Source organism: Salmo salar, chromosome ssa27 (assembly GCF_905237065.1).
Source record: "Salmo salar chromosome ssa27, Ssal_v3.1, whole genome shotgun sequence".
Taxonomy (NCBI): domain Eukaryota; kingdom Metazoa; phylum Chordata; class Actinopteri; order Salmoniformes; family Salmonidae; genus Salmo; species Salmo salar.
Window position 1 is genome coordinate 18152572 of NC_059468.1, and position 26674 is coordinate 18179245.

General features: G+C 43.7%; 1 protein-coding gene across 2 annotated transcripts; it reads left to right on the forward strand.

Moving 5' to 3' along the window:
- The first annotated feature begins 1887 nt into the window (after window positions 1-1887).
- Window positions 1888-3147, forward strand: LOC106595907 (mediator of RNA polymerase II transcription subunit 1-like). 2 transcript variants are annotated; one of them, XR_006762449.1, is made up of 4 exons: window positions 1888-1986; window positions 2082-2140; window positions 2229-2378; window positions 2687-3086. XR_006762449.1 is itself a non-coding variant. In XM_045709701.1 (3 exons), exons 1-3 carry the CDS (start codon window positions 1964-1966, stop codon window positions 3137-3139), a joined length of 993 nt encoding a protein of 330 aa, XP_045565657.1. In that variant the 5' UTR covers window positions 1888-1963; the 3' UTR covers window positions 3140-3147. The 2 variants fall into 2 exon arrangements, 1 of the variants encoding a protein (XP_045565657.1); XM_045709701.1 differs by having other exon boundaries at window positions 2229-3147.
- Window positions 3148-26674: the final 23527 nt, after the last annotated feature.

The window sequence follows — 26674 nt, forward strand, 5'->3', positions numbered from 1 at the left end:
TTCACCCATGACTGCGTGGCCATGCACACTTCCAACTCAATCATCAAGTTTGCAGACGACACTACAGTGGTAGGCCTGGTTACCAACAACGCCGAGACAGCCTACAGGGAGAAGGTGAGGGCCCTCGGAGTGTGGTGTCAGGAAAATAACCTCTCACTCAACGTCAAAACAAAGAAGATGACCGTGGACTTCAGAAAACAGCAGAGGGAGCACCCCCCCATCCACATCGACGGGACAGTAGTGGAGAAGGTGGAACGTTTTAAGTTCCTCGGCGTACACATCACGGACAAACTGAAATGGTCCACCTACACAGACAGTGTGGTGATGAAGGTGCAACAGCGCCTCTTCAAACTCAGGAGGCTGAAAAATTTGGCTTGTCATCTAAAACACTCACAAACATTTACAGATGCACAATCGAGAGCATCCTGTCGGGCTGTATCACCGCCTGGTACGGCAATTGCACCGCCCTCAACCTCAAGGCTCTCCAGAGGGTAGTGCGGTCTGCACAACGCATTACCGGGGGCAAACTACCTGCCCTCCAGGACACCTACGGCACCCGATGTCACAGGAAGGCCAAAAAGATCATCAAGGACAACAACCACCCGAGCCACTGCCTGTTCACCCCGCTATCATCCAGAAGGCGAGGTCAGTACAGGTGCAATAAAGCTGGGACCGAGAGGCTGAAAAACAGCTTCAATCTCAAGGCCATCAGACTGTTAAACAGCCACCACTAACATAGAGAGGCTGCCGCCAACATACAGACTCAAATCTCTGGCCACTTAAATAAACTGACTTAATAAAGGTATCACTAGTCACTTTAAATAACGCCGCTTTAATAATGTTTACATATCCTACATTACTCATCTCATATGTATATACTGTATTCTACACCATCTACTGCATCTTGCCTATGCCGCACGCCATCGCTCATCCATATTTTTATATGTACATATTCTTATTCATCCCTTTACATTTGTGTGTATAAGGTAGTTGTTTTTGTATAAGGTAATTGAATTTGTTAGATTACTTGTTAGATTTTACTGCATAGTCGGAACTAGAAGCACAAGCATTTCGCTACGCTCGCATTAACATCTCCTAACCATGTGTATGTGACCAATAAAATTTGATTTGAATTTTGATTTGATTTGACACACATAGCTTACACAAGCTGCAAACAATGAACAAAACAAACAAATCCTGTCAAGAGAATAAATTGTACAAGTTAAATCACGTAAAAGCCAAGAGAGAAATTACACAACATATTTCACAAGCAGCAACTTTTCAGTAGGTATGAAAAACTTTTTTCCCAAACATTGTAACCAAAATGTATTCCAAAAGCTATGTTTAAATGAAGTACTACAGAACCCACACACTAGACAACGCAATAGCTGCCAGCTCGCTAACTTAGCCTGTGTTTACACAGGAAGACCAATTCAGATCTTTTTTCTACTAATTTGTCTTTTGACCAATCAAATCAGATCTTTTCAAATCAGCTCTTTTTCAGAGCAGATCTGATTTGTCAAAAGTCTAATTAGTGAAAACAAGATCAGAATTGTGCTGCCTGTGTAAACGCAGCCTTACTGCCTTGAGTTGTTGATATATCAGCTGAGTGTATATTTCTAGCCTGAACAGCCAGTCGTCATCACTGTTTGATTGATTGATCATGTTCAGCTGCATGTCGTTGTGATGTCATACCGTTAGCCCTCTTTGTGTGAATTTCAAAAGTCTTTCCTTAACTCTTCGCGTCCTCTCTCCTCACCTTGGTTGTTTTAAAATCTGTCCCTCCACAAAGACATACAGCTGAGAATGCTCAATCAATAAGCCAGTGATTGGATGGCAACTGCAGGTTCAGGCAATAAATACACACCAAGCTCGTATGTCAACTAAACAAGGCAGTAAGGCATTGAGCCACTAATTGTGGAGTATTGCTTTGTCTGGGCTGTTGGTGGTTTAAGGCTTTGATATGGCTTTTGGAATTAATTTGGGGTAAGATTCTTTGAACAGTGTGTTTCAGGTCTACTGCAAGGTTGCTGCTTATATTTGCAATGTTGATGTGTAATGGCCATGTCTTTTCTTGACAGGATTGTGTTCCTTTGCTCATTGTTTGCAGAACACTCAAGTTTTACATGGGCTCCACGTGGTAAGGCATGAACACCAACATGGTCACTTTTGTCAGACCAACCTTCAAGTTTGTCACTGAATCTATAACTTCCCTTTGTTCTGTTTAGATGCCCAGAGAATAAGAGGCTATGGGTTTTCTGGCTTTTCCAGAATGGAAGTTGCGCAGAGGCAAACAGGTGGCAGCTATCCCCAGGATCAATTCAGACCAGCCTCTCGTGGCTCTATCCCCAGCAGCTTTACCTCTGCCCAGACAAAGGGTAAGAGGACCCGTGCCAAGAATACTGACATTAGCCTCTCTGGTTCTATAGCCAGTGGCGCCTCTGCCATCCACAACATGCATCAAACCAAGGCCAGCAGAACCTATAGTCAAAGTGTCTCTGACCCCAGTGCAGTAAGGCCAGTTTCAAGTTGGGAGGCAAAGAGAATTCAGCCCTACACTCTTCATCCAGTACAGCCTCACTCCAGCAGCTCTGGTTTAGTCCAGAATCCATATGGTATGTTTAATGTCCACAGTAGACCTGCCTCTAACCTGAAACCATCTACTCCAAACTATGGCTCTACCCAGAGTGGATTGAAGTTCTCCACCTCCAGACAACCCAACCAAGGCCTTGTCCAGACTCAGAGTAGAGGAGCCCCCAGCCTCTATGGTCAAGCTGCTACCCTCACCCGCTATGTCCAGGACCTGGAGCAAGGGAGCAGCTTCTCTACCCTGGCTTCCAAGGGACCAATAGAAATCTCTGCCCAGTCAATTTCCACTCCTGACCGTCAAGTTCCCTCAAGTGGTTCTTCATTTAGACCAGGTCCTCTGAGTTTTGGTTCTACTCAAGGTGGGAGTGCAGCAAAAAGCTACAAGCCTAGCTTCTCCCAAGATGTTATGCAATACCAGAGCAGCTCTGCCAGTAGAAGTGTTTCAACTTCCAATCAATATGCCCAAACATCTGGCCAGAGACTAGATGGAGCAAGTCGCGGCATGCCCACTTCCAGCCTGGCCTCTCGCTCCAGTCTTTTTCGCCCCTAGCTCTACAGCTTGTGGAAACTCTTATGGAGCCTTCAAGCCTGGCTCTGACCCTGGTGCAACACCAAGCCAAAGCCTGTTTACCTCTAACCAGGGTGGAAGGGGTTCAACATACAGCCAGAATCTCCTTGCTAAACGTGCCCAAAGGAAGTATGGCCAAATGTCTGCTCATTGGGGGAGCTACCAGCCCAGCTATGCTGCCAGTAGTGGGCCAGTCTCCAGCCTCTTCAGTTCAACATTCATCCAGAATGCTCCTGCCACAGCCCAGAAGACTGGGGGCAGGTTTAGAGCCACTTGACAACACTATCAGCCCAGCTAATGAAGTGAAGTCCAACACTAGCTCTCCCAGAAGTCCCACCCAGATCCTCTTGTCTAGTAGCTATGGCCCTACCCTGAGCAGGACCAGCAGTGCCATCTCATCCACCCCTCAACGCTTTGCCCAGACCAGCATCCCAGAATTGTACGGCGGATCTCCAATCTACTGGCTCAAAGACCCTACTCGGTAGGTGTAGTGCCTCCCCTAGCAACTCAACCCAGCTCTTCAAGTGTCGGCAAGCCACAGCCAAACCACACTATCTGCCAAGCAGAAAGGCCCCAACACTACCTATGTCTGAGTCCAGAGCTTTAGGGGAGTCCAGAACATGACGAAGTGGGATCTGTAGCCACCAGTTGAGGTGAGATTTCAGTTTCTCTGTATTGTTATGCCACTTGGGCTGTGTAGGTTTACACAGGCAGTTTATTGATCTTTTTGCTGATTGGCTCTTAGGCAAAAGATCGGAATTTGGCTACCTGTATATATGCCGCCTTGGGACCTGTCTTTGCTTTCATGTATGCTTGTTACTAATCTTGTCTTCTAGGTGCTGTGACCTGGAAGTGTTGTCAGGACTTCTCTCCTTCAATTGTTTTAAATAAAATTGACTTAAACATTTTAGTCTTGTTTTTCTTTAGTGTTTGCAGACAAATGTTTTGAATGCCTTCAAAGGAATGTCAGTGTGGTAATCAGGTTGATTGTTCCAGTAGAAGTTCTCTGGCATTTGACAGGATCACTGGACCTCTGCAGTCAATGAGCCTGAAGCAGAGTTTTGTGCTTGATGCCATTAATATTAATGGTGGCTCTAATGCACTCGCTTTCTATCTCACTAAAACCCTCCTGAAAGTTCTGATTGTGAAGTACTTCAATAACACCCCTCCCCCAAAAAATAAGATTTCCATTGTCTGATCATCCAGAAAATGACGACAAACTATTTGTCACATGCGCTGCGTGTCGACTTTACCATGAAATGTTTACTTGCAGGTCCTTAACCAACAGTGCAGTTTATTTATTTTTTTAAATGTTCAGCAGGCTTGGGGCGCCATTGAGCTTTTTGTTCCTAGGCCTGGCACTTAAACCGCAACCGATCAGGGTGCAGCTGTAGAACCTTCTGGGGACCCATACCAAATCTTGTCAGTCTCCTGAGGGGGGGGAAATGTTTTTGTGCCCTCTTCGTGACTCTCTGGGTATGTTTGGACCATGAGACTTGATTGGACACCAAGGAACTCAACTCTCGACCCGCTCCACTACAGGTCCATCGATGTTAATGGGGGCCTGTTCGGCACACTTTTTCCTGTAGTCCACAATCAGCTCCTTAGTCTTGCTCACATTGAGGGAGGTTGTTCTGGCACCACTCTGCCAGTTCACTGACCACGCTATAGGCAGTCTTGTTGGTGATCAGGCCAAACATTCCTGTTACTGAGCTCAACTCCATGTTTCAAAATGAGCTGTTCATCTTGCCTCATATCTTATGTTAGCATGACAAATATACATTAAGAATATGACTGTCAGAAAGGAAACTACTGGGACAGCAGGAATAGCAGCATTGTCATTGGAGTATTTGTATGTGTTTTTTTTTTTACTCGGGGCCCTGTTGGCTTGTCGCACATGGAATTTCACCTTGCAAACCTTGTTTGTGCCTGCTTGACCAATCTGAATCAAACATCACCAGGTATGCTCCATATGGAGCCACGTAGGACACTTCTCTCTAGCTCTCCCCCACCAGTCTGGCAGGTGTCAATCAGATTGATGGGGATCATTACTGTCCCCTGCTGGAAGCATGTGAGCAGGAGGAGCCAGTGTGTGCCATCAGGCCCCCTATCCATGATGAGGATATCTGTCACAATGTCCCACTTTCACCCTCACGTCTTATCAGACACATGGCACTGCTAACCAGCCTGGGTTCAGATAGTATTACAAATCATTCCATGACTTCAGCTGTGCTTGGTTGAGTGTGCCTGGCTCAGTGGAACCATCAAATATTCCCAGAAGTACAAACCTGTATCCTGCCCATCTGGCATTCCAGACAGGATCAAGCAAACGCTGAAAGTATTTGAAAAAAGCGGCATCCCCACTTCCAGCATGTATCCAGTCTCTTTAGCCCAAGCTCTACACGTAGTGGAAACTCCTATGGAGCCTACAAGCCTGGCTCTCCCTTGGGTCAACGCCAAAGCCTGTTTACCTCTAACCAGGGTGGAAGTGGATCAACCTACAGACAGAATGTCCTTGCCAGAAGCCAAGCAGTGCTACACCTGCACAAAAAACTGTCTGCTCAGAGGGGGAGCTACCAGCCCAGCTATACTGCCAGTCTCCAGCCTCTTCAGGTTTGCCCAGGCTGCCAGTGTTTCAACCTAAATACAGAAAGCCCCTGCCACCTTCCAGAAGTCAAGTGGCTCTAAACCTGCCCCAAGCTTGGCCTGTGTTGATATCAGCCCAGCTATACTCCCAATGCAGTGATGTCCAACCCTAGGTCTGCCAGGGGCCCTACCCAACGCCTCTCCTCTAGAAGCTATGACCTTACACAGAGTGGGAGTAGCAGTGGTACCTTGTTACGTGTTACGTTTTTTTTGCTCCCCATTTTCCCATGTTAGTGTGTTTGTGTCCGAGGCATTACAGGAGTACCGAGTTGCGGCTAACGATGATGGGTGTGGCTGTAGCTGATTGAAGAGAGGATATCTGTTTGCCGTGTGAGAAGAGAAGAGAGAGAGAGGACACTTGTTTTGTTTCATTATTTGATGATTTGTTTTAATTTATCTTTGTGTGTGTTTCAGCCTGTCCTCTTGATGTACTCCCCCCTACCTAGGTCCTGGAGAAGGGAAAAGGTAGATCTGCCCATGGGTGTACATTCCCACGTAGATAACCCATTGTTTTATACACTAGGTTAGCCGGGCGGGTGTCACCCTTGTATTTTCTTGGAACCAGGTAGGACACTGGGTTAGTGTTTAGAGTGTGTTAGGAAGGATTAGGTGTGTAGAAGAGGAGGGACCTTTTGTTTATTTTCATTACTTGGACCCCGAACCCTGGTTGTGGTTGTTTTTTTGTTTTCTTACTGATTCTTTATGGGTGTTTTTATATTGTTTCTTTAATTACTTTACTAAACACCCCCTGAGGGCTAACATTGAGTTCTGGTTGTGGTCTGGTTATTTTTGCTCATTACACCCCACATTTCTTCCCCTTTCATCTGGTTTACCTGGTGTGTTTAGGCCCAGGCATTTACGTCTCCTCCTCAGACGAGCTACACCCGAGGGGAGAACGTAATACACCTCCACCACCCCTCAACGCTTCGCCCTGGCCACCATCCACAACATCTCAGAATACTACGGTGGAGCTTGTGTCCGTCGCCTCCAAGACTAAGTAGTGCCTCCTCCCCTAGCCACTCCAAACCCAGCTCTTCAAGTGTCAGCAAGCCAAACCACACTGCACCTGCCAAGCAGAAAGCCCCAACACTACCTACGCCTGAGCTTTAGTATGGGAACCCAGGGGTTGAGGTAAGATATCACAAAGTATCTTTGGGTGTTAGAAAAGCTTTATAAATCTTATTTTCAGTAAGCACTTCAGATGCTTTGTGTTACTTGTTACTAATCTACATTTGTCTTCTTGGTAACACTCAACCATTGTAGTTGAATCAATTTAAATGTTTAATGAATTTGTCTATTTTAGGCATTTTCTGTCTTTCACATTAATTGAAACTCGTACATTTGGGAATTGTGTCACTTAAATGACTGCATTCAGCCAAATCTTTATAATGAACCATTCACCAACAGTAAGATTGTTCTGTGTCATCCTTGAACCCTTGACCAGGGCCAGCCATTAAGATTAGTGAAAGTAGGGCATACATTGGAGTGCGTATGATGTCCTCTCTCTCCTATGGGTTGAATGTATGGTTGGTCTACCTTGTCTCGCAGATAAACTGTTGTAGGAAGTGCATGGGAAACAAAACCATACCGCATCTGTTTTGTGGGCAATTCAGACAATGCCAAGCAAAGCCAAACAGCAAAGAGGGCCCTTCCAATCATTTTCTATTTTGGCTTTCACCTAACAGTAAGTTTGTCCTGTAATTAATTATTTGGCCATGTACTGTGCCATCCTTAAACCCTAGAGACCAGTGGCCAGGTATTGAGACTACTGTGTGAATGTAGGGCATCGCTATGTCACCGTTTTTAGATGTGAATTGGCTGCCATCTACTGGGCAAATGGTGCACTGCAATTTTTGCTGGTTAGCGTCGATTTGGGGCGAATTCCTTATGCGGATTCTTAACTTTTTTCCTAAAATGAAGCAAATAAAACGAAACTGAGGGACCTACCAGAATTGGTCCAATAGAAACTGACGTTTTAGTGGGAAAACGTTCAGTTTTGCAACTGTTTGGACTAATGATTACGCTCCCTTCATTAAACTGTAGTCCAGGGGCACTCCACTATTACCGAGGTAAAGTTTGTTGTATATACAGACATTTATCAGACATTCAACCGACATTCAGCAGACATTGGCCAAAAGACATTTAAAAATGTAAAAATCAATAACTAATTCACGTTTGTCACAGAATCATCAAGCTAGATATGATTGATTCTATAAACGTCTAGCATTTTGTTTTGCGTAGAAATTCCAGTTTTGACTTGATAGAAATACATCAAATCAATAAAATGCCATTTAAAGTGGTATAAATCAATAACTAATTCATCGTTTGTCACAGAATCATCAAGCTACATATGATTTATTCTATAAATGTCTAGCATACTTTTACATCCTGTGTTTTGAGGAAAAAAATCCAGTTTTGATTTAATAGAAATACATAATCTATAAAATGCCATTTTAAAGCGGTACAAATCAGTAACTAATTCACTGATTATGACAATCATCAAACTAGGTATGATTTATTCTATAAATGTCTATACTTTTACAACCTTTGCGTTGAGTAGAAATTCCAGTTTTGATTTGATACAAATACATAAAATCTCAAGTATTGCATTTAAAGATTGCAGTAATTGAGTGATTGTCTCAGAAAAAGTGAAAATATGCATTTATTTGCAGTAACTTTAAAGAAATTAATTTCAAGTGTAATTTGTTCTATATGAAGTTGGACAATGGTTACATAAATTGTACAATGTTTACAATCTTACATTGATTTGACATACAATGTTCACATTTTTGTGCAACAGTTCCACATTTTAAAGTAGTTACAAGGCACACCAGTCATTTATTTATACTTCTCTAATTTAACAGCAAAGAGGCCCCTTCCAATCATTTTCTATTTTGGCTTTGGTGAAGTCCTTCTTTGTCATCCCCAGAAAAGCTAAATGGTACCATCTCTGGCACACAGAGCATTCTATCTGCAGTATTAAAAAGATAAAAAAAGGGTTATGTTTATTTACATGTAAATTACAGTTCTGGAATACCCAAATTCTGTTACATGCTTTTGCAATTAGGAACATTTTCAAATTGAATTGGATTTTGTTCAATTGTTATATTGACTTTAAATGACATACATTTGACCACAACCCTGACAGTGTCACGCTCGTCGTAAAGATGGGACCAAGGCGCAGCGGGAATATAAATACTAATCTTCTTTATTAAGATGAAAAACCAAAACAAACACTTAAACAAAACAACGACAAGAAAACTGTCCTGTGAGACATACAGCTACACTTACGGAACAACTACCCACAAACTCATTAAAAAACACCCCTACTAAATAGGAACTTCAATTAGAGGCAACGAGAAACAGCTGCCTCCAATTGAAGGTCAAACCAATAAACTAAGCATAGAAATAGACTAACATAGAACATTGCCCAACAAACCCCGAAACACATTAAACAAACACCCCCTGCCACATCCTGACCAAACTACAATAACAAATAACCTCTTTACTGGTCAGGACGTGACAGACAGAAGCACAACTGTGGTGTTAATCATCGTTGAGTATTCAGGAAATATAAATCACATGGTAATAAAGGCATACATTTTCAAAAAACGTATGCGTTGATAAAAAAAAGTATCACACATCAATGTTGTAATCTCAAACATTACAATAATGGCAGTCTTTGAAATCCAAATCATGTTAATCGTCACTTGTGCCAGATACAACGTGTGTACCTATTACAGTGAATTGCTGTCATAGTATGTATCTCTCATAGTAGAATAATAACATAGAGCCATGATAATAGAACATTAGAGCAATAACTAGGGTTGCAAAGGGATGGAACTTTCCATGGGAAGTTATGTTTTGCTTAAATTCATCAAAAAAGTTATCTTATAACAGTGAACCTTTTTTGTGGGGATACACATAAAGCAATTCTAGGTCTTGTGGCATATTTTGGTTAAACTATCCCCAATTCAATGGAATTGCAACCCTTTGCATGCGCAGTGCATTCTTCCATCACAGTTGCAGCTGATTCTCAAGATCTTGCACACTAATGAGATGCTATTGAGCCCACACTACTACACTGTCTGAGCCAAGGACTACATGATTTCTGGTAAGTTTTGATTACAATACTGGGTGGGGTGAATATATTTTATATGACAATGTTTTGTTAACTAGTAAATAGTAGCCTACAGCAAAGTGTGTTTAAATCATTTCTAACTTGTTAACAATTTCTGCTAGTTAGTTTTTGCTACCATGTGGGGTTTAGCTTGCTTGAGCCTGCTAACTGAGGAGTGTTAATTCACCTGTTTCCATACATGTTTCATTTTAAAACATTTATCTTACAAAGGAGTTGTTTAATCTATCTGCTTAAATATTTATCTGTACATGGAGACATTTCACTGCAGCTAATGTAGAAGGAAAAGCTGTGTACATGTGCAAATACTGTGCCAAATCATATGTGAAGAACACGACAAAGATGCAGAATCATCTGGCCAAGTGCATAAAGTTCCCTCAGCCCTCACAACAAACAACGTCTGACAAAAGTCCCTCTACTTCTATTTGAGGTGAAAATGATGAATTAGACACCTTACCGATAGCGACAGCTGGAGGAACGTAGCCAGAGAAATGCTGATGAATGTCTTGCTCGAGCTGTGTATGCAACTGGTTCACCTCTGATGCTCACAGGCAATGTGTATTGGAAGAGATTTCTGAATGTTCTTCGCCCAGCATACACCCCTCCAACCAGACATGCTTTATCTTCTAACTTGCTGGATGCAGAGTTCAACAGAGTTCAAGTGAAGGTCAAGCAAATCATAGAGAAAGCAGACTGTATTGCAATCATCTCTGATTGGTGGTCGACTGTTCGTGGACAAGGAATAATTGACTACATCATCTCCCCCCTCAACCAGTATTCTACAAGAGCACAGACACCAGGGACAACAGACACACCGGTACCTACATTGCAGATGAGCTGAAGGCAGTCATCAATGACCTTGGACCACAGAAGGCATTTGCACTGGAGACAGACAATGCTGTGAACATGAAGGCTGCTTGGTCTAAAGTGGAGGAGTCCTCCCCTCACATCACACCCATTGGCTGTGCTGCTCATACATTGAATCTGCTCCTCAAGGACATCATGGCACTGACAACAATGCATACACTTTACAAGAGAGCCAAGGAAATGGTTAGGTATGTGAAGGGTCATCAAGTATAAGCAGCAATCTATCTCACCAAGCAAAGTGAGAAGAATAAGAGCACCACATTGAAGCTGCCCAGCAACACCCGTTGGGGTGGTGTCATGTTTGACAGTCTCCTGGAGGGGAAGGAGTCTCCAAGAAATGGCCATATCACAGTCTGCCAACATGGACAGCCCCTTCAAGAGTATCCTCCTGGATGATGTATTTTGGGAGAGAGTGGTAAGCAGCCTGAAACCTAAAGCAGTAGCCATTGCACGGATTGAGGGAGACAATGCCATCCTGTTGGATGTTCAGACTCTGCTTGCAGATGTAAGAGAACAAATCCGTACTGCCCTGCCCACTTCACTGTTGCTCCAAGCAGAGGAAACTGCAGTTCTGAAATGCATCAAAAAGCGTGAAGACTTCTGCCTGAAGCCCATACATGCCACAGCGTACATATTGGACCCAAAGTATGCTGGCAAGAGCATCCTGTCTGGTGCAGAGATCAACAAGGCCTATGGTGTCATCACTACCGTGTCTCGCCACCTTGGCTTGGATGAGGGCAATGTTCTTGGCAGTCTGGGGAAGTACACTTCCAAGCAAGGGCTTTGGAATGGAGATGCAATATGGCAGTCGTGCCAACATATCTCATCAGCCACCTGGTGGAAGGGACTTTGTGGATCTGAGGCTCTTTCCCCTGTTGCCTCCATCATCCTCCAAATCCCACCAACATCAGCCGCCTCAGAGCACAACTGGTTCTTGTTTGGGAACACGCACACCAAAGCATGTAACAGGCTGACCAATACAAGGGTTGAAAGATTGGTGGCCATCCAGGCAAATTTGAGGCTATTTGAGCCTGACAACAAGCCATCCTCAACAAGGTTGGAAAGTGACAGTGAACATGAGGCCTCAGAGTCTGATGTTTAAGAAGTGGACATTGAGGAAGCTAGCAGGACTGACTTTGTGTTAGCTAGCCAACATTTAATTACTTCTGCGTTATGAAAGGAACTAGACACGGACACGAATGATCCATTGGTAGTTTGTTGTAACAAAGTATTGGTGCTAACCGTGTGTTATTGTATGCTAGCATGCTAGTTAGCTACGGCGTCATAGGACACGGTGCACTGGGTGGGTTTCACGGAAGAATACTGTACCAAGTTACCTAGCTGAATAAACTAAGTTTGAGCCTATTCCAGGAAACATTGAACCACTGTAGTTTACATCAATTATAATTTCTATGTGGAAGTTGGGAAGTTATATTTGAGTGTTTCAGTAAATGGTTAGTGAGGGAGGCCCTCGGCTCTCTCGCTTCCCCAGTTTAGTTCATTTTCATTCCAATCTCCTTTGCATTAGCGTAGCCTCTCCTGTAGCCTGTCAACTATGTGTCTGTCTATCCCTGTTCTCTTCTCTCTGCACAGGCCACACAAACGCTTCACACCACATGGCCGCTGCCACTCTAACCTGGTGGTTCCAGCGCGCACGACCCACGTGGAGTTCCAGGTCTCTGGCAGCCTCTGGAACTGCCGGTCTGCGGCCAACAAGGCAGAGTTCATCTCAGCCTATGCTACCCTCCAGTCCCTCGCCTTCTTGGCGCTGACGGAAACATGGATTACCACAAACACTGCTACTCCTACTGCTCTCTCCTCGTCTGACCACGTGTTCTCGCATACCCCGAGAGCATCCGGTCAGCGGGGTGGTGGCACTGGAATCATCTCTCCCAAGTGGACATTCTCGCTTTCTCCCCTGACCCATCTGTCTATCTCCTCCTTTGAATTCCATGCTGTCACAGTCACTAGCCCATTCAAGCTTAACATCCTTATCATTTATCACCCTCCAGGTTCCCTTGGAGAGTTCATCAATGAGCTGGATGGATGGATGGCTCACCCCTCACAGTTCTGGGTGACTTTAACCTCCCTACGTCTACTTTTTGACTCATTTCTCTCTGCCTCCTTCTTTCCACTCCTCTCCTCTTTTGGCCTCACCGTCCCCCCCTACTCACAAGGCAGGCAATACGCTTGACCTCATCTTTACTAGATGCTGTTCTTCTACTAATCTCACTGCAACTCCCCTCCAAGGGAGTTGCCTCACACAGGAGTTGCCTCACACAGGAAGCGGGAAGCGATCCTGTAGGAAGCGATCCTGTAGGTTCATGCTCTACAACATTCGCAGAGTATGACCCTGCCTCACACAGGACGCGGCGCTTCCTAATCCAGGCACTTGTCATCTCCCGTCTGGATTACTGCAACTCGCTGTTGGCGGGGCTCCCTGCCTGCGCCATTAAACCCCTACAACTCATCCAGAACGCCGCAGCCCGTCAGGTGTTCAACCTTCCCAAGTTCTCTCACATCACCCCGCTCCTCCGCACACTCCACTGGCTTCCAGTTGAAGCTCGCATCTGCTACAAGACCATGGTGCTTGCCTACGGAGCTGTGAGGGGAACGGCACCTCCGTACCTTCAGGCTCTGATCAGTCCCTACACCCAAACAAGGGCACTGCGTTCATCCACCTCTGGCCTGCTCGCCTCCCTACCTCTGAGGAAGCACAGTTCCCGCTCAGCCCAGTCAAAACTGTTCGCTGCTCTGGCACCCCAATGGTGGAACAAGCTCCCTCACGACGCCAGGACAGCGGAGTCAATCACCACCTTCCGGAGACACCTGAAACCCCACCTCTTCAAGGAATACCTGGGATAGGATAAAGTAATCCTTCTAACCCCCCCCCCCTTAAAATATTTAGATGCACTATTGTAAAGTGGTTGTTCTGCTGGATATCATAGGTGAATGCACCAATTTGTAAGTCGCTCTGGATAAGAGCATCTGCTAAATTATGTAAATGTAAGGAAGTCCAGGGAGAAGACATGGAAGCCTGAGAGGAAGACAACCAAAGCTTTAGTTTCTAGACTATCATTTTACAGATGTATGTTGAAAACGTTTTTGGGAGATGCGATGGATCATTAAATATTCCCTTTCTTGTTCATTGAAATCATTCCATGTGAAGAGTCAACTCATTTAATTAAAGTTCAATTCGTAACTAAATTGTTGTTTTTTTTCTATTGGAAGGATTTCATTGCAATTTGTCTACTTATGATAAGGTAAAACGTTTATTTTTGTCTCCATATGATATGGTAAATATATCCAATGCAAAAAACATCTACATTTAATTGGTATTAATATTAATTTGCATATTTTCCCGTTTCCAACTACAATAGTCATTTACAACATTAACAATGTCTACCCTGTATTTCTGATCAATTTGATGTTATTTTAATGGACAAAAAATGTGATGTTCTTAAAAAAAAAAAAAAAGACATTTCTAAGTGATCCCAAACTTTTGAATGGTAGTTTATGTTATGGTTAGTTTTCCTTATCTCCACTGTCCATGTTGATCCTCTTGGTTGTCTTGGTCCTCTTGATCCATCCACCTGTCTTCTTTGTTGGTCACCCCTTCATCACGTCGTTTTTTTCCTGTAATCTAATTTAATATGACTGAAGTTGAAGAATTTTCTGCCAGGCCCCTTCTAATAGGGTATAACAGACTCGTTAGAACTTTGACCACACGCCCTCTAGACTGACTATCAAATTAAATCTGGAATTTTTACTCAAAACAAGTTATAAAAGAATGCTTGACATTTATAGAATAAATCATACATAGTTTGATGTTTCTGTGACAGAGTGAATTAGTTAATGATTTTTGCCACTTTCAATGGCATTTTATAGATTTTATGTATTTCTATTAAATCAAAATTTGAATTTTTCCTCAAAAAGAAGGTTGTGAAAGTATGCTAGACGTTTATAGAATAAATCATACGTAGTTTGATGATTCTGTGACAAACGGTGAATTAGTTATTGATTTTTACATTTTTAAATTGCTTTTGGCGAATGTCTGTTGCATTTCAGAATGTGTGTATATAAAACCATCTTTACCTCGGTATTAAACCATTTGAGAAGGTCCAGTGACACAAATTTCCTAGGTGGCAAAGGTCCAGATGGATATGGTCCTTTATCGGCGCTGTGGTACAGCGTAGTAACAAACATAGTCGTCTACGATTTAGGAAACGTTGTTTTTATAAAATGTACATTAAATTTTACAAATTTGAATGAATTACTTATTTCGAATGTAAACATGTGCAACATTGCTGAAGAACAGAAGTGGTTGCATAATTGTCTATGCAAAAAGGGCACTGTTAACCAATGTACATTGGCCTTAAATCATTTTTTTTATATACACTGCTCAAAAAAATAAAGGGAACACTTAAACAACTGTGGCAAAGAAGGGGGTCGAGTGATAAATGGCAGATATGTGAGGGCAGAACTAATAAACGGGCTCTGCCCGATCACTAAAATGGCCACCCCGATCAGAACTACAGATCACAAAATGGCCGACTGCCAAAACTACAATTCCCAGAAGCAAGGGGAACCCTCAGAAGGTGGAGCCGACCCACAGATAAAAGGTCAAGAAAAACCAGGAAGAGAGAGAGAGGGCGGGAAGGATCTATGAACCATAGAGAAAGAGACAATCTACATTGGCTGGATTTACCGTGTACGAGCTGGACTGTTTTGGACTTACCTGTTGGCGTTTAGACCTGGACCTACCGAGAACCAGATTTGTGTACCGAACCCTGCTATCCTTGACCTTACCTGCGGCCTGGGTGGACCAGGACAGCGAAACAAACACACAGGTACTGTCATGTTCGAAAGAACTTTCATTCTGGGCTGACTTTGGTGACAGTTTCCCACTTAATTTGTGACAAACGCTCCTAACTTTGAAGAGGTTTGCCACACAACACAATGTAACTCCAAGTCAATCACACTTCTGTGAAATCAAACTGTCCACTTAGGAAGCAACACTGATTGACAATACATTTCACATGCTGTTGTGCAAATGGAATAGACAACAGGTGGAAATTATAGGCAATAAGCAAGACACCCCCAATAAAGGAGTGGTTCTGCAGGTGGTGACACAAGACCACTTTTCAGTTCCTATGCTTCCTGGCTGATGCTTTGGTCACTTTTGAATGCTGGCGGTGCTTTCACTCTAGTGGTAGCATGAGACGGAGTCTACAACCCACACAAGTGGCTCAGGTGCAGGCCAGGCAGCAGGCTGTTAGCCAGCCTGCCAGCTTAGTGGAGTCTGCCACTAGCACAGTCAGTGTAGTCAGCTCAGCTTCCCCCATTGAGACCGTGTCTGTGCCTCGATCTAGGTTGGGCAAAATTAAAAATGGCGGTGTTCGCTTTAGCAATCTCACTAGTATAAAGACCTCCTCCATTCCTGCCATTATTGAAAGAGATTGTGATACCTCACATCTCAAAATTGGGTTACTTAATGTTAGATCCCTCACTTCCAAGGCAGTTATAGTCAATGAACTAATCACTGATAATAATCTTGATGTGATTGGCCTGACTGAAACATGGCTTAAGCCTGATGAATTTACTGTGTTAAATGAGGCCTCACCCCCAGGTTACATTAGTGACCATACCCCCGTGCATCCGGCAAAGGCGGAGGTGTTGCTAACATTTACGATAGCAAATTTCAATTTACAAAAAAAAAACAACAATGACGTTTTCGTCTTTTGAGCTTCTAGTCATGAAATCTATGCAGCCTACTCACTCACTTTTTATAGCTACTGTTTATAGGCCTCCTGGGCCATATGCAGTGTTCCTCACTGAGTTCCCTGAATTCCTATCGGATCTTGTAGTCATAGCAGATAATATTCTAATTTTTGGTGACTTTAACATTCACATGGAAAAGTCCACAGACCCACTCCAAAAGGCTTTCGGAGCCATCATCGACTCAGTGGGTTTTGTCCAACATGTCTCTGGACCTACTCACTGCCACAGTCATACTCTGGACCTAGTTTTGTCCCATGGAATAAATGTTGTGGATCTAAATGTTTTTCCTCATAATCCTGGACTATCGGACCACCATTTTATTACGTTTGCAATTGCAACAAATAATCTGCTCAGACCCCAACCAAGGAGCATTAAAAGTCGTGCTATAAATTCTCAGACAACCCAAAGATTCCTTGATGCCCTTCCAGACTGCCTCTGCCTACCCAAGGACGTCAGAGGACAAAAATCAGTTAACCACCTAACCGAGGAACTCAATTTAACCTTGCGCAATACCCTAGATGCAGTTGCACCCCTAAAAACTAAAAACATCTGTCATAAGAAACTAGCTCCCTGGTATACAGAAAATACACGAGCTCTGAAGCAAGCTTCCAGAAAATTGGAACGGAAATGGCGCCACACCAAACTGGAAGTCTTCCGACTAGCTTGGAAAGACAGTACCGTGCAGTATCGAAGAGCCCTTACTGCTGCTCGATCATCCTATTTTTCCAACTTAATTGAGGAAAATAAGAACAATCCGAAATTTCTTTTTGATACTGTCGCAAAGCTAACTAAAAAGCAGCCTTCGCAAATGGAGGATGGCTTTCACTTCAGCAGTAATAAATTTATGAACTTCTTTGAGGAAAAGATCATGATCATTAGAAAGCAAATTACAGACTCCTCTTTAAATCTGGGTATTCCTCCAAAGCTCCATTGTCCTGAGTCTGCACAACTCTGCCAGGACCTAGGATCAAGGGAGATACTAAAGTGTTTTAGTACTATATCTCTTGACGCAATGATGAAAATAATCATGGCCTCCAAACCCTCAAGCTGCATACTGGACCCTATTCCAACTAAACTACTGAAAGAGCTGCTTCCTGTGCTTGGCCCTCCTATGTTGAACATAATAAACGGCTCTCTATCCACCGGATGTGTACCAAGCTCACTAAAAGTGGCAGTAATAAAGCCTCTCTTGAAAAAGCCTAATCTTGATCCAGAAATTATAAAAAACTATCGGCCTATATCGAATCTTCCATTCCTCTCCAAAATTTTAGAAAAAGCTGTTGCACAGCAACTGACTGCCTTCCTGAAGACAAACAATGTATACGAAACGCTTCAGTCTGGTTTTAGACCCCATCATAGCACTGAGACTGCACTTGTGAAGGTGGTAAATGACCTTTTAATGACGTCAGACCGAGGCTCTGCATCTGTCCTCGTGCTCCTAGATCTTAGTGCCGCTTTTGATACCATCGATCACCACATTCTTTTGGAGAGATTGGAAACCCAAATTGGTCTACATGGACAAGTTCTGGCCTGGTTTAGATCTTATCTGTCGGAAAGATATCAGTTTGTCTCTGTGAATGGTTTGTCCTCTGACAAATCAATTGTAAATTTCGGTGTTCCTCAAGGTTCCGTTTTAGGACCACTATTGTTTTCACTATATATTTTACCTCTTGGGGATGTCATTCGAAAACATAATGTTAAATTTCACTGCTATGCAGACGACACACAGCTGTACATTTCAATGAAACATGGTGAAGCCCCAAAATTGCCCTCGCTAGAAGCCTGTGTTTCAGACATAAAGAAGTGGATGGCTGCAAACTTTCTACTTTTAAACTCGGACAAAACAGAGATGCTTGTTCTAGGTCCCAAGAAACAAAGAGATCTTCTGTTGAATCTGACAATTAATCTGGATGGTTGTACAGTCGTCTCAAATAAAACTGTGAAGGACCTCGGCGTTACTCTGGACCCTGATCTCTCTTTTGAAGAACATATCAAGACTGTTTCAAGGACAGCTTTTTTCCATCTACGTAACATTGCAAAAATCAGAAATTTTCTGTCCAAAAATGACGCAGAAAAATTAATCCATGCTTTTGTTACTTCTAGGCTGGACTACTGCAATGCTCTACTTTCCGGCTACCCGGATAAAGCACTAAATAAACTTCAGTTAGTGCTAAATACGGCTGCTAGAATCCTGACTAGAACCAAAAAATTTGATCATATTACTCCAGTGTTAGCCTCCCTACACTGGCTTCCTGTTAAGGCAAGGGCTGATTTCAAGGTTTTACTGCTAACCTACAAAGCATTACATGGGCTTGCTCCTACCTATCTTTCCGATTTGGTCCTGCCGTACATACCTACACGTACGCTACGGTCACAAGACGCAGGCCTCCTAATTGTCCCTAGAATTTCTAAGCAAACGGCTGGAGGTAGGGCTTTCTCCTATAGAGCTCCATTTTTATGGAATGGTCTGCCTACCAATGTGAGAGACGCAGACTCAGTCTCAACCTTTAAGTCTTTACTGAAGACTTATCTCTTCAGTAGGTCCTATGATTAAGTATAGTCTGGCCCAGGAGTGTGAAGGTGAACGGAAAGGCTGGAGCAACGAACCGCCCTTGCTGTCTCTGCCTTGCCGGTTCCCCTCTTTCCACTGGGATTCTCTGCCTCTAACCCTTTTACAGAGGCTGAGTCACTGGCCTACTGGTGTTCTTCCATGCCGTCCATGGGAGGGGTGCGTCACTTGAGTGGGTTGAGTCACTGACGTGGTCTTCCTGTCTGGGTTGGCGCCCCCCCCCTTGGGTTGTGCCATGGCGGAGATCGTTGTGGGCTATACTCGGCCTTGTCTTAGGACGGTAAGTTGGTGGTTGGAGACATCCCTCTAGTGGTGTGGGGGCTGTGCTTTGGCAAAGTGGGTGGGGTTATATCCTGCCTGTTTGGCCCTGTCCGGGGTATCATCGGATGGGGCCACAGTGTCTTCTGATCCCTCCTGTCTCAGCCTCCAGTATTTATGCTGCAGTAGTTTGTGTCGGGGGCTAGGGTCAGTCTGTTACATCTGGAGTATTTCTCTTGTCTTATCCGGTGTCCTGTGTGTATTTAAATATGCTCTCTCTAATTCTCTCTTTCTCTCTTTCTGTCTTTCTCTCGGAGGACCTGAGCCCTAGGACCATGCCTCAGGACTACCTGGTATGATGACTCCTTGCTGTCCCCAGTCCACCTGGCCGTGCTGCTGCTCCAGTTTCAACTGTTCTGCCTGCGGCTATGGAACCCTGACCTGTTCACCGGACGTGCTTGTTGCACCCTCGACAACTACTATGATTATTATTATTTGACCATGCTGGTCATTTATGAACATTTTAACATTTTGACCATGTTCTGTTTTAATATCCACCCTGCACAGCCAGAAGAGGACTGGCCACCCCTCATAGCCTGGTTCCTCTCTAGGTTTCTTCCTAGGTTTTTGGCCTTTCTAGGGAGTTTTTCCTAGGGAGTTTTTCCTAGCCACCGTGCTTCTTTCACATGCTTTGCTTGCTGTTTGGGGTTTTAGGCTGGGTTTCTGTACAGCACTTTGAGAATATCAGCTGATGTACGAAGGGCTATATAAAAATAAATTTGATTTGATTTGAATTTGAGGTAGTGCAGTTCATCCAGGATGGCACATCAATGCGAGCTGTGGCAAGAAGGTTTGCTGTGTCTGTCAGCGTAGTGTCCAGAGCATGGAGGCGCTACCAGGAGACAGGCCAGTACATCAGGAGACGTGGAGGAGGCCGTAGGAGGGCAACAACCCAGCAGCAGGACCGCTACCTCCGCCTTTGTGCAAGGAGGAGCAGGAGGAGCACTGCCAGAGCCCTGCAAAATGACCTCCAGCAGGCCACAAATGTGCATGTGTCTGCTCAAACGGTCAGAAACCGACTCCATGAGGGTGGTATGAGGGCCCGACGTCCACAGGTGGGGGTTGTGCTTACAGCCCAACACCGTGCAGGCCGTTTGGAATTTGCCAGAGAACACCAAGATTGGCAAATTCGCCACTGGCGCCCTGTACTCTACACAGATGAAAGCAGGTTCACACTGAGCACGTGACAGACATGACAGAGTCTGGAGACGCCGTGGAGAACGTTCTGCTGCCTGCAACATCCTCCAGCATGACCGGTTTGGCGGTGGGTCAGTCACGGTGTGGGGTGGCATTTCTTTGGGGGGCCGCACAGCCCTCCATGTGCTCGCCAGAGGTAGCCTGACTGCCATTAGGTACCGAGATGAGATCCTCAGACCCCTTGTGAGACCATATGCTGGTGCGGTTGGCCCTGGGTTCCTCCTAATGCAAGACAATGCTAGACCTCATGTGGCTGGAGTGTGTCAGCAGTTCCTGCAAGAGGAAGGCATTGATGCTATGGACTGGCCCGCCCGTTCCCCAGTCCTGAATCCAATTGAGCACATCTGGGACATCATGTCTCGCTCCATCCACCAACGCCACGTTGCACCACAGACTGTCCAGGAGTTGGTGGATGCTTCAGTCCAGGTCTGGGAGGAGATCCCTCAGGAGACCATCCGCCACCTCATCAGGAGCATACCAAGGCGTTGTAGGGAGGTCATACAGGCACGTGGAGGCCACACACACTACTGAGCCTCATTTTGACTTGTTTTAAGGACATTACATCAAAGTTGGATCAGCCTGTAGTGTGGTTTTCCACTTTAATTTTGAGTGTGACTCCAAATCCAGACCTCCATGGGTTGATAAATTGGATTTCCATTGATTATTTTTGTGTGATTTTGTTGTCAGCACATTCAACTATGTAAAGAAAAAAGTATTTAATAAGATTATTTCTTTCATTCAGATCTAGGATGTGTTGTTTAAGTGTTCCCTTTATTTTTTTGAGCAGTATATATAAAATAGTGTTTTCTGGAGAACAAAGGAGAGTAGTCATCTGAATGCACAGAACATCACTGTGGGCCACGCAATATTCATTTATAAGTCAGTCTGGGCCACGCAATATTCATTTATAAGTCAGTCTGGGCCACGCAATATTCATTTATAAGTCAGTCTGGGCCTTGCCCAGAAATTATAATTTCTGTCTCCTGCCAATGCTTTAAACATTAGCACAAATGGTGTGAGAGCAACTCAGACACGGGTCCATGTGTTCAAATCTTATCAAAGTTTATTTGTCACGTGCGCCAAATACAACAGGTGTAGACCTTACAGTGAAATGCTGAATACAACATGTGTAGACCTTACAGTGAAATGCTTACTTACAGGCTCTAACCAATAGTGCAAAAAAGGTATTAGGTGAACAATGGGTAAGTAAAGAAATAAAACCACAGTAAAAAGGCAGGCTATACACAGTAGTGAGGCTATATACAGTAGCAAGAATATATACAGGCACTGGTTAGTCAGGCTGCTTGAGGTAGTATGTACATGTAGATATGGTTAAAGTGACTATGCATATATGATGAACAGAGAGTAGCAGTAGCGTAAAAGAGGGGTTGGCGGGTGGTGGGACACAATGCAGATGGCCCGGTTAGCCAATGTGCGGGAGCACTGGTTGGTCAGCCCAATTGAGGTAGTATGTACATGAATGTATAGTTAAAGTGACTATGCATACATGATAAACAGAGAGTAGCAGCAGCGTAAAAAAATGGGGGGGGGGCACACAATGCAAATAGTCCGGGTAGACATTTGATTACCTGTCCAGGAGTCTTATGGCTTGGGGGTAAAAACTGTTGAGAAGCCTTTTTGTCCTAGACTTGTCACTCCGGTACCGCTTGCCATGCGGTAGTAGAGCCTGATGCGGGTATTTGTTTTTAATAAAGTTTGTTGTGGAGAAGGCTGATTCACAGCTGTGTGTGAAGCCAAACATGGTCAGGATGTAGTGTCAGTTTCTTGAACAGGGACATCAGCTGCAGGCACTATATTTCCCCAGAAAGTGACAGGGGCACAATCACCATCCTGCTCCTTCAAATACACATTTTCTTACAGCTCAATCAACTCTATTTGCAGTGATGCAACAGCTACCCATCTGAAGATTTGTTTTACTTCTTCTGACAACTTTGTCACGTTTGTGACGAGGAAGAGGTTCTGGTTGAGCAGCAGCAGTTCTCTTCCAACAGTGAAGTCATCAAAGCGAGCCTTCTGGATGAAATCAACATGGTTGGGAACATCTTTGTCTCCCTGCGTTTGCACCAGAAGGGGAAGTGGACAAGTTCTCCCCGTAGATCATTCTTGAAAAGCTCACATTTCTTCTGGAAATCCTGAACTGCTGTTATCATATCACACAGTGTTGTGCCGTCCCTGCAGCTTAACATTCAGTTGATTAAGGTGTGACGTAATGTCTGTCAAATGCAACTGTTTCCATCTTCCTAAAACTCCAACTGAGTTGCCGTGTCACTCTTTTGCTCTGTTAAGAAAGCTTTGATTTCCTCCTGAAAGGCCCAAAAGCGTTCATTCCAAAACCCTGCATTTGCTGAGCTTTCTGACATTAAAACTAGCATTGGCCTTTGTCAGAATGCCTCGTAGCAGATGATGTTGATCAGTTTCATCATCGTTGTCATGACCTCAGAATACTCATTTTCCCAGACTGGCACACAGGACAGACTGATGGATGATGCAGTGATATGATGTCAGATCTCTTTCAAACGTGCAACCAGTCCCCTCCCTCTTCCTATCATGGCTGGAGCTCCATCTGTGGTGATGGAGACCACTGACTTCAGATCTATCCCCCTTTATGTCAGCATCCCTTTGATGGCCTCATGGATATCCTCCCCCTGTGTGCTTCTACATGTGTTAAGCCCAACAGCTCCTCACAGAATTATTTCTTTGTTTCATTATAAAATCTAACAAACGCCAGAAGCAGGGCATTATCAGTGTTATCTGTTGATTCATCTACAGCTAATATTTCAGTTGTCCTCATTGCTGTGGAATCTGACAATGGGATCTGTTTGCTCTCTTCCCTGAGCTCATCTTTTTGTTTACCTTCAAGCAAGGTGTCAGCAACTTCACACATACATTATTTTACTATTTCAGTGTCTGAAAATGTTTTTTTTGTGTGTTTTCCCAAAACCCAAGCTATCCTCAGTGAACCATTGCATGTTGTTGGGCTGTCAGGGAATTGACACGGACTTTGGTGGACCTCTCATATTGGGATTTGAGTTGGTTAATCTTGTTTGTTCTCACCTCCGTGTTCAGGGAACACGTCCGATCTAATTTACTATGCCTGGTGTCGTCGTGGCGTTTAACATTGGCACTTTTCATGAGAGCTACGGACTCACTGCATATCAGGCACATTGGTTTCGTGCTAGTTGCGGGGAGAATGAATAAATACTGTCCCGTTTTCAGAGTCAACTTTTTTTTTTTAACAAGCCATATTAACAAAGATACTGGTAACTAAGCTCCTTTCAATCTGTGATATTTACAGTTGAACCGTGGTCAAATCTTTCTGATTCTTTCTGCCTGCTTGTCCCAAGGTTCCAGAGGATATTTGGAGTAATGTGATTGGGTAAGACGCGGCCTCTTGTAATTGCAAATAACCATGCGATTGGATTAGGCGGAGCACTAGTAGAGGTGGCCGTTACTTCGAGAGAGATCGAGCAAGAGAGGTTGCTAGAGGCCGCTGCGACCGTTTTGATAGTTTTTTTTAAAGCTGTCTAAAAATAATGTATTGACTTTAATATAACAAAATGCGATGTTGTCCGATTGGATTGACCCTTCTCTGGGTCCGGATCAGGACTGCGGTCCGCCAGTTGAGTTTGGCTACTGTAGTCTGACGTGATTTCCACATAACACAATCATTTGGATAGCCATGCTAGCTTCACCCTCGTGTGGGTGCTAGCAAGCAGGCTAGATAGTGATAGGTATGAACAGCCAAACCAGTAGGGGCTGGAAGTTATAGTGAGCTTAGATTGGTCAATAGTGTCGCAAAGCAGCCTATTTGCATAAAGTTCACCTTTCCCCAACTTGGTCCCGCATTGTTCACCATCCCTCGCCCGCATCGCGCAACGGTCCCCTGGCCACATCCCTTCCCTCCATTGACAATGAATGGCTTCCAAAATTTCATCGCTCCCTGTCAAAATCCACTGTGCGGAGTGGATTACAGATCGCTCGATTGAAATTTAAAGGCAATGTTCCCTCATTCACGGCGACTGCATTCACAGTAAACGCTGCTGCATATGTCGGCTCAATCGGAAATTACCGATACTTCTTGGATATGGATGGAATTCAGCCCTGAGGCTTGCATGCTTACACTTTACTACAACACAATAACCACAAACTTCACTTTGCATCTAACAATAACTATGTTTCCATCCACAATTTGTATGTGAGTCATACCATATTAAAAAAATAATCATGACAGCCGCAACGGAAACAGGAATGTTGGGTGTAATTTTATAAATGCTGACAGAATTTGTTTGTTTGACATGGTGGGATCTTTTTGTGTCTGTGAAATGAACTATGTGGAAATAGCGGTGAAAATTCATTTTTGCACAAATATTGAAGTGAAGGTAGTCACGTGACGATATGGTGTGGTCATCCCAGTAGACTTTGGAAACTTTGCAGTTTATTAGGCCACAGGTGAAATAATGAACTTCACAGGGTGGTGAAAGTGCACAGTGATTTAATGCTCCTTCCCAATAAATATGGAGGCTTTTCAATCAATCAATCAATCAATCAATCAAGCAATCAATCAATCAATCGTATTTATAGTCTGTTTTACATCAGCAGATGTAACAAAGTGCTCTACAGAAACCCAGCCTAAAACTCCAAACAGCAAGCAATGCAGGTCTAGATGCACGGTGACTAGGAAAAGCATCGATCATCATGTCACAAAAATGACTGCTGTTTGACAATCTTATCATATAGACCAGGGGTTCCCACAACCCCTTGTGCCCCACAGTTTGGGAATCACTGATGTAGACTATACCTGCACAGGCTACCTGCACTGTATCTGCGAGCTGTTGGCTAAAGCACATGTGCCAAGAACAGAGTAGTCACATTTGCTATTTAATGCAATCATTTTTGTGACAAAACTGTCGCTAGAGTTGAAAATGTGATGGAAACACATTGAACTTAAAATGTTTTTTTCAGTACATGACAACTTTTGCGAAATCACACACTGATTTTTATTTGCAACAAGTCCGTTTGGTGGAAACACACCACTAGTGGGAAAATGTGCATATTTTCTTCATGCGGATTGTAGAATATTCTCATGAAAATCTTTCTCCAATTGGATGGAAACCTAGCAGTGCGCTAAAATATGATTAGCGCTCATTCAATCACTGGTGGGAACCAATGATGGGCCTCTACATCATTGAAATTAGTTAGGTAGGTTTCCATCCAATTGTTTTCTCTATCAATTTGACTTGTTGCGGATAAAAGGCTGTGCATGATGATGTAGTGTACATAATTCCTTTTGCGGTTCAATTCCCAAATAAATCAAAAATACAAGTTGGTTTCCATTCCATTTTCACCTCTACTGATGGTTTTGTCACAAAATACTGTAGGCCTATATTGCATTTATATAGATAATGTGCCCATTATAGTTACGTATGTGCGCTCTAGCCAACAGCTTGCAGATACAGCACGGGTAGGCTGGCCTACATGATTTAAAAATATATATATTTTACCTTTATTTAACTAGGCAAGTCAGTTAAGAACAAATTCTTATTTTCAATGATGAGGTGATTATGGACAAAAGAGAGATTATTTGACAAATGGCAGGCAAGCATCGATCATGTAATTTTCATTAGCTCACTGTCAACATGATACAGTGAGGGGAAAAAAGTATTTGATCTCCTGCTGATTTTGTACATTTGCCCACTGACAAAGAAATGATCAGTCTATAATTTTAATGGTAGGTTTATTTGAACAGTGAGAGACAGAATAACAACAAAAAAATCCAGAAAAACGCATGTCAAAAATGTTATAAAATGTTTTGCATTTTACTGAGGGAAATAAGTATTTGACCCCTCTGCAAAACATGACTTAGTACTTGGTGGCAAAACCCTTGTTGGCAATCAGAGGTCAGACGTTTCTTGTAGTTGGCCACCAGGTTTGCACACATCTCAGGAGGGATTTTGTCCCACTCCTCTTTGCAGATCTTCTC